Here is a 10,416-nt window from a genome sequence, read left to right as displayed (position 1 = left end):
CCTGCTGAGCAGAGAGCCTGGCGGGGCTGGATCTCAGGACCCTAAGATCATGACCTGAGCCAAAGGCAGAGGCTTAACCTGAGTCACGCAGGTGCCCCAGATTGGAGGAATTTTAAAAAGTCTTGGGAATATTCTTATGCACGTGGGAAAGAGACTCCCATGAGACAGGAATAGGTAAAGGTGAATGACTCCAAGCTCAAGTTTGCCTCTTGCCCACCAGTCATCCATAGATATATTTGGAGCATGACCCTGGACTTGACCCATGACTCCCAAAGGATGGAGCTGGGGAAAAGAAGATTCAGGCAGAACCCTTGAATTCAGAGATCTCCCAAAATAATCATGATCAAGAGTTTGAATTCTGCTCCCCAACCCCCCAGCGCTACCAAGAGTATAGGCCAATGTATGTTTGACTATGGGATGGGGACATAGATTTGGGACAGAGCTCTGGTTTAACCCTCACAACAGGACCTAAGCAGGAGAGAAAGCTGGGTTATGAAGGGCTGTCGAGAAAGAGAGCTTCTCTCGCGGGATGTCCTGGGAGTCACTAAGGGTTGGAGACTGCAGAGACTGGCCCAGGACATATTCCCTATAGGAAGACTGTAGTGCCAGGCAAGTATCACTGAACTTTTCTCAAAAAAGGGGGAGCACTTCTTCAGGATAAGAGAACCAGCAGCTATGGTGGCCACCCTCCTTCCCTTGGATGGAACCAGCTATGGAGCAGGAGAAAAGCATGGACCACTCTCCACAGACCTCAGGATCATGGAAGCCTGCCTGTAGCAACTCCTGGCTCCTTTGTTGAAAGGCCTCGCTGGGAGATTTCCTCTTAGAACCTCCTCTCCAACCGACAAGCCCCTCCTCAAAGGTGGGAAGTTCTTCATGAGACACAGCTCTCAGGAACCCAGGCATGGAGCTGGAGGAAGAGAGAAGGAAGCTGCCGGAAGAGGAGTAGGGAGATGATAGCTTTACTTAAAGCTGTATAACCAGGAGGGCGGAAAGGGCAGAAGATAGCTCTGTCCTGAGCCTGAGCCCCTAGCACCTGGGCAGAAGGGAGCAACAGACCAGATTGCAAGGGAGGTATGTTTTTGGAGGACTGGCAGCATGGTAGAGTGGAACCAACATAGGCCTTGGAGTCCAACAGACTGAATCTTAACTTACATCTGTCAGTGGCTAGCTGGGTGACCTTGATCAAGTTTAACCTCCCGAAGCCTCAGTTTTCTTAGCTGCAAAATGGGGCCAGTAACAACCCTGAAGGGTTATAAAAACAAATTAAAGATAAGAGTACGCAAAACATGCCCAGCTCACTAAGTAGGCAATGTAGAAACAGGAGCCTGGCACTCAGTCAAATGTGTTGAATAAATGAAGTAGCTGTTTGGTTTGATCTCTGTCTACTTTGTTTTCGATTTTCTCCTTTACCTCCTCTTTTGGCCTCACCTTCACTGAGGTCAGTACATTTCAGGGAAATATGGGATGGTCTGTAAAGTTTATTCAGCCTTCCAGGGAAGTGACCTTCTTAAAGAAAGGTCACTTGGGGGAGTTGACTGGATTTAAAGAGACTCACACAGGGACCCTGCTCTTACTGGGGTTTCTTTGCCCTCAGCATTTCCTTTAACTCCACGCACCAACTTTCATAACTCAAGAGTTTCCTCTTTTCTTCTGTTAATGTCAGTGGTAATTTCATGGACTCCCACCACAGTCTTTGCTTATTATTTTCCCCAGAATTAAAACTCCCTTGTAGGGTTTGCTCTATGCCTCCCAAAGTTTGTTTTTTCCCCAAAGGAGCAGCATAACTGTATTTTCTTATGGTCAAGGGACAGGTAACTGGGGAATCCAGAGCTATCTCACAAGGCACACATTTGGAGGGTTTGACCATCAGTCAACTCCAGCCCTGATCCTGGCCTCAGGGACAGGAATAACAGGAAAAGATGGTACTAGCCACCACCACCCCCTAAAAAAAAAAAAAAAAAAAAAAAAAAGGAAAGAAAAACCCACAAAGGAAATAGCTATAATCCCCATGTGGCTATCTATGTCTTCTTATTTTGGGGACGAGGTTGGGAAGGGGGGGGTGAAGGGAATAGGAGAAACTAAAGATACAACTTCACTCTGCCTCTCCAGTCACTTATCAGCACCCACAGACCCCAGCAAGCAGCTCTTCTGAGCGAGGGCTGCCCCCAGGGTGACCACAACTTCACTGAGGGGAGACCCCGAGACTGGGAAGGCAGGGAGTGGAGCAGAGCTGCAGAAAGCACAGACTGAGGCTGCTTTCTCTCAAGTGTGCCGGCCTGCGTCACAGCCTCTCATTAAGCAACCACTTGACGCCGGCAAAGTGAAACAGCACAGACCTGGCACCAGAAAGAATGAATGTGGCACCCACTGCTCCTTTTAAGGACTGACACGAGGAGCACAGGCCCTGGGGCAGGAGGTGAGGCAGACACAATAGTACCTTTGTGGGAGGGGAGAGCAGATACTTGCAGGCGTGCATCCTTCTTAACGAGCTCCAGGACAAGTTCTCCAGGCACCTTCAAAAATAACCAGTAACACAGGCTTTTTCCCTTTTTCTTACAAACTCTGGGGATACGGTGTTTCCTTTCTCTCCAGCAGGGCAGCTGGCTTCAACCAAGAAAAAAGGTCAAAAGTCACCTTGTAGCCATCTGTCAAAACAAAAATACCTAAACCCGAAGTTCCACAATCAGAGGGAGAGTCTGGGCCGGTGGTTCTCAGGTTTTAGTGTCAGAATCACCTGGAAGGCTAGTTAAAGGCAAAGTTGGGCCCCACCTTCTGAACCTCTCATTCGGTTGGTCTGGGAGGGGGCCGAGACATGGCATTTCTAACACGTTCCCAGGTGATGCTAACGCCAATGGTCTGGGCACAGGGTATAACATTTCTCTCCAGGTATCATTTTGCCCAAAGGGACAGGCACTCCCTTCAAACTATGTTACCTCCTATGTATACATCATAATTTTAGTCCCCAGATCTCCAGGCCATCTCACATGGATTCCCCCCAGTGGCTCTCACAAGTTCCCATTGGGTTAGGAGGGAAAAGTGGGGCCAAGGCCTAACCAGTGTCATTATTGAGTCTGCAAGTTTCCTATTTTTCAGTTCAGGGTCCCTTCTGAGAGCACATGGCCTCTCCCTCCCCCCACCACCCCCCAGGTCCTTGTGATGTCCTGACCCTGCCACGCACACAGATGCTGACTGCCATGTGATGCAATCCTGTCCAGACTACCCACAGGGAGTGGAGATGGCCTCCAGGTCACAAGCAGGGCAGAGACTTCAGCTCATGACTCTGAACACGGAGGGAGCAGAGAGAGGTGGATTTAAAAGGAGTGCCCTCGGGGCACCTGGGTGGCTCAGTGGGTTAAAGCCTCTGGCTTTAGCTCAGGTCCTGATCCCAGGATTCTGGGATGGAGCCCCGCATCGGGCTCTCTGCTCAGTGGGATCCTGCTTCCCTCTCTCTCTCTCTCTGTCAAATAAATAAATAAAATCTTAAAAAAAAAAAAAAAAGGAGTGCCTTGGTCATCAATGGAATTGCTTTTCTGGACAAGTCCATTTGGGGGCTTTTGGGGCCCACCTGACACACTGTAGGCAGTGAATAAATAGTTCTCAGATTAATAGTAGTGGCTCGTGGAAAATATTCTAAGGGAAGTTAGAATCCTATTGCGTTTAACTGGTAAGCTACTGTAAAACCAGATTCTGGAAGTTAAGAAAACAGGGCAGTAACAAAGGTAGATTCTTTTTGGCATGACTGGAAATGGCTTGAGGGAGAGAACAGCGTGGGAATTTTCTGGTCCCTTATAGCCGCTTAACAAATGTTTATAGAATGCATGGAAATTGGTCTGGCCCAGGTGCTCCTTCCTGACCAGGTGGCTTATGTACACAGTGCAGGACTTGGAGCCATGGCTTTTTCTGCACTGAGGATGGACAGCCTGATGGAGTCTGGGTGTGTGGTTAAGGGGGAAAAAATTGTTTTTGCGTTTTTTTAATTAGCTACTGGAGGGAAAAAAGAGTTTAACACAGGTTTTGTGGCAGCAGAAACCCACAAACTTTGTCAGCAAGTAAAACAGGTGTGACAAAAACTGTAGAGAAAGCAGGTATTGGGCCATGGGGCCAGGGCAGAGGGAACAATGGATGAGACGCATAATCTATGTTGCCCCTGCTAAGCACTGCAGGGGATAGATCTGGGGACTTCCAGTGCCTGGAAAGACCAGGCAGACGGGCCCCAAGTCCTTTACCTTGTGAAGGACTGTGGTCTGCACATGGGTTCTCTTCAGTCATCAACTCCCCTGAACCAGACTGAGGGCTGTGGATGTGGGAACGCAAATGGATTACCCCAGCAACACCACACTGATACTGGGGCTACTTCTATCTAACACAACAATCAACCAGACGACCAACAACCTCTGAGCACCTATGGCTATGTGCCAGGCACCAAGCTCAGTGCTGGTCCCATGAAATGAGCAAAGCTATTGGGGTCTATCCCTCCACTGAAGGAGACTAAAAAAAAAAAAAAAAAAAAAAAGTATACAGCTGTGGCCCTTTTGTTATTGCACTGCAATTCCAGAAATACCTCCATTCTCTGCAGACAGGAAGGGGAGGACAATTATTATCCCTTTTAATAGCTGCGGTAGCCCTAAAGCTCAGGACCTGACCTTTCGGTTCCCCTAAAAGAAACATGTAGAAACAAGTAGATGCTCTCCACTCAGCATTTCAAAACAGGATATAAATACTCAACTGAAGAACACAGTATCTGAGAATTCCCTAGTGAAAACTGAAAAACAAGGTAGACAGAAAAGCTTCCCAAGCTGTGCTCTCATACTGTGCAGAAATCCAGAGCTGTTAGGAAGAAAAGTATTTCTTATGCTTAAAACTTCACAGAAACCCTTCTCTACACCTCAGCATCATGGGGGAAAGGAAGGATTCCAACAAACTCAGTCTAAACAGCTTACCGAACTCCTGATCCTTCACCCTTCGAAACTTTACTTCCAAGAGAGGATGATCTCCTCCTTCAAACGCAGGCCATCAGGGAGTAAATGCACAGAGGAACTTCTCATGGAAGTAAACACCTAGAAATGATCCTGGTCATCCAGGGGCAAAGCAGGTAAAGGAAAGTAACCCCCTCCCTGACTTTGCACAGACCTCTCCTTCCTGATGGACAATTTTGCAGCTCATTTCTAACCCGCGAGAATAAAGCTGTTCCCACTACGGCTCCCCACCAACCCGACCCTGTTCTGGCCAATGGTGCCTTTTGGCGGTCAGCGGGCTCTTGCTGTACACACTGCCTGCCTTATGTGTCCAGTGTGTGAAGCCGTGTGCCACTGCAAAAGCCACAGGTCACCATCTACACAAAGGCCAGGGGGAACCAGAAGAACCCTGGAAACTCTTTCACTTCCCTTCTGCTCTGCCTTACCAAGCCCTCTCACAGAAAGCCATTGTGTAGGCTGCAGAGGGAAATAAAAGAAGGGCGGGCTTTTTCCAGGCTCCCCTGCAGACTACAAGGTGATGTAAAAAGCACAGAAGCTACCCCCCTACAGCTTTGGAGAAGTGCAGGCCTCAGGGGGCCCCACTGACACTGGCTTCTCACTCTTCTTTGTACTGGGCAGCATTGTCTAATAATGAGCTCAGCTCAACTGTGTGCCCTGTATTTTGCAGCATAACTAATCCCTCATATTTTGCTTTCACCCACATGTCTTTTATTGTTTGCTTTAGGGGGAGAAAAAGCCTCCCCTCTGAAGCAACCTACACCTTCTCTCAGCCATTTGGCTCTCTCACCTGCTCCCCTGTCAAAGCTCTGACCAACCACTGCGGGGGGGGGGGGGGGGGGGCACAGCACGTTTCTCCTGGTGTTCGGCTTCAACTATCCACGGGCTGGTGGTTCACTGGTGAGAACAGTGATGCTAGCAGGTGGCTCAGCCTCACCCCAGCTCTCAGCCAGCTCAGTGTTCGTAAGAATTCTTTTTTTTTTTTTCCTTCTGGTAATAATTCTTAGTATCTATACTCACTGGTCCCTAAGCTTCCCCAGCTAAGCATCTGCTGCTCAGAGTCTTTTAAAAGCAGAACCTTTTAGGGGCTCCTGGGTGGCTGAGTCAGTAAAGCATCTGCCTTCAGCTAGGGTCATGATCCCAGGGTCCTGGGATCAGGCTCCCTGCTCATCAGGGAGTCTGCTTCTCCCTTTCCCTACTTGTGCTCTATCTCTCTCTCTCAAATTAAAAAAAAAAAAAAAAAATTTAAAAATCCTAAAAAAAGCAGAACCTTTTCAAGGTTTTTGAAGGCTCGTAAAAGGTGGCTGAGCTAGCTATCATGGTTCATCTGACCCTATGATTGCTTCCCGACTAAGATGCATTCCTGTTACCCTTCACTAATCAATTCCGTCAGGCCATCAGGCAGAGAACATCAGAGCAATTACTTTTTCCTCCTATACCTATTCATCAACATCCATCCACCACCTCGCAGACCATCTCTTCTTCCAACCTCTACTCCTTCCCCAAGGAGTACGAAAAAGAAATGGTCAACTTACACAGGCTTATGTAGAGTTCTTAGAATGTATTTTTGTTCACCTGAAAAATAAAACTTTTAAAAAATATACAGGACTTTTTGAGGACAGGTATATCTTAAATGGCTGAATTATAAATAATGTCTCTGGTCATGTTCACAGCTAGAGCTGGAGCTAATGTCCCAATTCCAGTGAAGGCTTTAGAGTCAGGAGGCCAGCAGCTGGACCTACGAGTGGTCTCTCTAGACTCTTTGATCCATCTCAAAGTGGATTCAACAGTCCAGAATGCAGGGATGGGGACAGGGGACTAGATTCCCAGATGTCCTCCTGCAAATTCAAAGGATTCTTAGAATAAGAGATCAATTTACAAATTATTAAAATAGAAGACTAAAAATTCACACAATAAATATAAATTACAGGCTATTATTGGAGTTATAAAGTGGCATTTTATGTTTCTTCCCCACCCCCAGACACCCACCAAAAATTTAAAAAGGCCTCAAAGGCTTCCTAATGACCAAAGTCACATCAGCTGCTCAGAAATCTCCTCCAGCCAAGACACCCTGGGGGTGCTACCAGCCTGCTCCTAGGCTATACCAGCTCAGCTGCTGTTACCTTGCCCGCAACATGGCTTAAAGCAAGACTTGTGGTTCTGTAAACTTGGATCAGAGCTAACTAGAGTGTAGGCCAGAAAACTGGAGACAAACTATTTTAGGACTCAGGTGGATAAGTTTTTGTCTTTTTGTTTTTTTAAAGTGCCTAATTTCCCAAAAAGGAAACACTAAGGGGTTTGATATCTTGTCACTACCCACACTCATTGCCTAAAAGCAAGTGGCAGAAGGAAATGAAATCCAAATTGAGGATGTATAATTCTTGCTATCCCAGAACTATACAGATGTCACTTTCCTTGGTGTTTCTCATCTCCGTCAAAGTATAGGCTGCGTGTAAGTAGGGTTTATCAGGAGAGGTAAAGACAAACCAAGGTAAATTTCCCATGGCTGGTCTATTAACTGGCTATCACAGCACAATCCTGAGCTTGAAGCCCACCTTTAAGCCTTTCTGGTTCTGTGAATACAACGCAAAACCAGAAAATGTGCTCAGAGCTCTGGTTTCACACAGATTTCAGCCTAATTGAAGGGCTATACTGTCACAGGCTCAGGGAAGAAGGCAGGCAAGGGTGATTACTGGAACAAGACAAGATCTTGAGGAGTGGACAATGAAATAAAAACACTTGTGAGCCACTCTACTTACAAAAGCTTGCTCTTCCTAAAAGAACTCTGTGAGAAGGCCAAGGACTGAAGCACAGAGGCATTGCTCTTACCCCTTCCTTCTTCCCTGGCCCATATCCAGATAGTCAGGGCCGCAACAGGAAGCCTCTTCCGTGGGGGCACTAGGGTGGGAAGAGGAGGGGATTAGTTCGTTCTCCACCCTCCCGAAACGGCTTCTACTTCTAAGGTTTTCCACTGTCCTTTCAAGTCTAAGGATGATTATACTCTTTTGGGTCATAAACCTATCTTTCTGAAGTAAGGGGAATAGAATGGGTGATGAAAAAAAAACCAACAGTGTTCGTGCCCTTCTGGCTAGCTGCACTTTGGGGGCCAGCAAATAGCCCTTGCATGACCCCATCAGTGGGTAGCTACCCAGGGTTGTGGGAGGATACATACAGTTCTGTGTAATTATAGCTTCTAGTGCATATGTCAACAACTATATACAGGGATCGATAAATTAAATGCATCTGTGGCCACTGCAACTAGGTTGACGTACCTGAGCTCCACTACTTTTGGTGCCCTCCTTGCGAGAGCTTCAGCTTATTAAAGAGCCCCTATAGCTCCCTCCTTCCCCTGAGTCTTGGGGGAAAGCCCGAGTCACTCGTGCACATAGGATACACAAGAGCTAGCGGCGAAAAAGGGTTCGGAGCAGGGATCTCCCCACCCCTCCCCCCATTCCCTTTATGGCTCAGGGCCCTGGCGCAGCACGGTCCTGGGAAGACCAAACCCCGAGCCCTCGGCGAATCGTGGTCCCTTGGCTGAAGATCGGGCTGTAGGCCACCCGCTCCCGGGGCGAGCTGGCGATCGTTGCGGGGAAGGGAGGGCGTTCACTCCCGTGGGGGTCACTCCCGCGGGCTCCCCGCCCCGTCCTGCTGCAAAGTCCTGCCTCCGGGCTTGGGGATGGGAGACTTGTTCCCCGCCGCCCCTGGCGCACAGGGGTTCAACGACTCCCCGGCGCCGCCGCCGCTTCCTCCTCGTCCTCTTCCAGCCCCCGAGGCCGCTCCAGCGGCCCGGCCAGGGGACTGTCGGCAGAGGGCTCCGGAGGCATGGGCCGCGCCGCCTGCAGCGGGGGCGCGTCGCGCGGTGCCTCGCGGCGGGACGACCCCGTGGCATTGGGCCCCGCCGCCGCCCCCGAAGTCCCGGACGGGCCGGTGGCGTTGGAGCCGCCGGGGGGCGGGCCGGCGGCTCCCCCCGAGGTCCCGGCGCCCACCGGCTGCCAGATGAGGCTGTAGTAGACGGCGAGCACGATGGCGGCCAGCGACACGGAGAGCACGTAGGCGAACACGGTGGCGAGCCGGACCCACTTCTTGTTGGTCTTGGCCGCCATCTTCGCCTTCTTGTCCCCGGTGTAGGTGGCCGGCTTGCCCCGCTCGGCCGGGGCCGCGTCGCGCTCCTTCATGGGGGGCCCCCGGCCTTTGCCCCGGTGCTCCACGGCCCCGGCTGGAGGGGGCCTGGCGGCCTGCGAGGACTGGACAAGGGGCGGCCCGGCGCCCTCCGCTCCCGGCAGCTCCGCGCTCCGCCGCCGCTCCTCACGCTGCCCGCCCGCAGCCCTCCACCGCGTCGCTGCAGCCGCCGCCGGGGCCTGGACCAGTCACTGCCGCCAGCGCCGCCGCCGCCGCCGGCCCGTCAGCTGCTTCCCCGCCGCCGCCACAGCCACAGCCGCCACAGCCGCCCGGCTCCGCGTCCCCATCCGCTGCTGCTGCCGCCGCCTGCCCGGCCGCCGGCCGCCCGGTCTCCAGTGGCCGCGCGGACGGCGCGCTCCGCTCCAGCACGGCTCCCCCACCTCGCGCGCCGGCACCAGGGGGCGGGGGGAACGCTGCTGGGGGCTGCCTCTTAAAAGGGCGACACCGGGGTCCGGAAGTGCCGCGCGGGAGGCGGGCTTCTGTCGGGCGCCGCGAGCCCCGCCGGGACGCCCCGTTAGGAGAGAGTTAAAGGAGGCTGGTTCTTAAAAGGGCAACGGCGCCGCAGCCCAGCGCGGGCTGGCGCGACGATGATGAGAGCCCGGGGCGCTTCTTTAAAAGGGGAACGGCGCAGTTTGGGGCGGAGTGCGGAACTGGAAAGGGAGTGTGGGGGGGCGGTCTGAGCAAGGAGCTGTCAACTCTGGCGCCTCTACCCTCCGCTCCAGACTGTCCGAAGTGACAGATGGAACGGCAGCAAGGGCTGCGTTCCTCAAGCCTGCGCCCCACAAAGTGGGGGCGATAACACGCTTATGCTCTCGGCTCATGCCCCGCTCCATGTACCTTAGGAGCGGGTCTCCTGGACCCCTTCACTCCTAGTGGGCCTGGCCCACATCCCACCCAGGCAGCTAAGGAGCCTGGAATACTCACTGCGGTCACAACTGATCAACTGATCGCGCCCTCTCCTCTCCTCCCCCACCGTCTTCGGCCGCGGCTGGGGTTTGGGGCTTTTGTGAAATCTTCCCGATTTTCTCCCTCGTTCTCTTAGAGCCCGGGTCACGGTGCGCAGACCTTTTTAAAGTTTCTGGGACAGAACCCCGTGCTAAGGTGGGCTCTCCAGACTCGCCTCCCATCTTAGTCCCCAAGTTCGCAACAGGTCCCAAATCCCGCTTTTGGGGGACTTCCGACTCCCAGCTTTGGACTCAAGGAGGTGCACTGAAACGGTGGCTCTCAGAAAATTTCTGCTCTCTGATTCCCTCTGGGCCTG

At 51.8% G+C, this 10,416-nt stretch overlaps 1 protein-coding gene across 1 annotated transcript; it reads right to left on the bottom strand.

Annotated features, from left to right (window-relative positions):
- Positions 1-6,522: 6,522 nt before the first annotated feature.
- Positions 6,523-9,746, bottom strand: INAFM2 (InaF motif containing 2). Its single transcript, XM_013055411.2, has one exon. It carries the CDS (start codon positions 9,149-9,151, stop codon positions 8,693-8,695), a length of 459 nt encoding a protein of 152 aa, XP_012910865.1. The 5' UTR covers positions 9,152-9,746; the 3' UTR covers positions 6,523-8,692.
- Between the last annotated feature and the right edge of the window lie 670 nt (positions 9,747-10,416).

The sequence above is a fragment of the Mustela putorius genome, unplaced genomic scaffold (assembly GCF_011764305.1).
Source record: "Mustela putorius furo isolate JIRA1106 unplaced genomic scaffold, ASM1176430v1.1 tig00003898_pilon_pilon_pilon, whole genome shotgun sequence".
Classification (NCBI taxonomy): Eukaryota; Metazoa; Chordata; class Mammalia; order Carnivora; family Mustelidae; genus Mustela; species Mustela putorius.
Note: the sequence above shows the minus strand (reverse complement) of the source record. Positions and strands in the feature narration are given on the sequence as shown.

Bases quoted from the DNA above. Each gene is read 5' to 3' on its own strand.
- INAFM2 (XM_013055411.2), bottom strand. From the start codon at position 9,151: ATGAAGGAGCGCGACGCGGCCCCGGCCGAGCGGGGCAAGCCGGCCACC.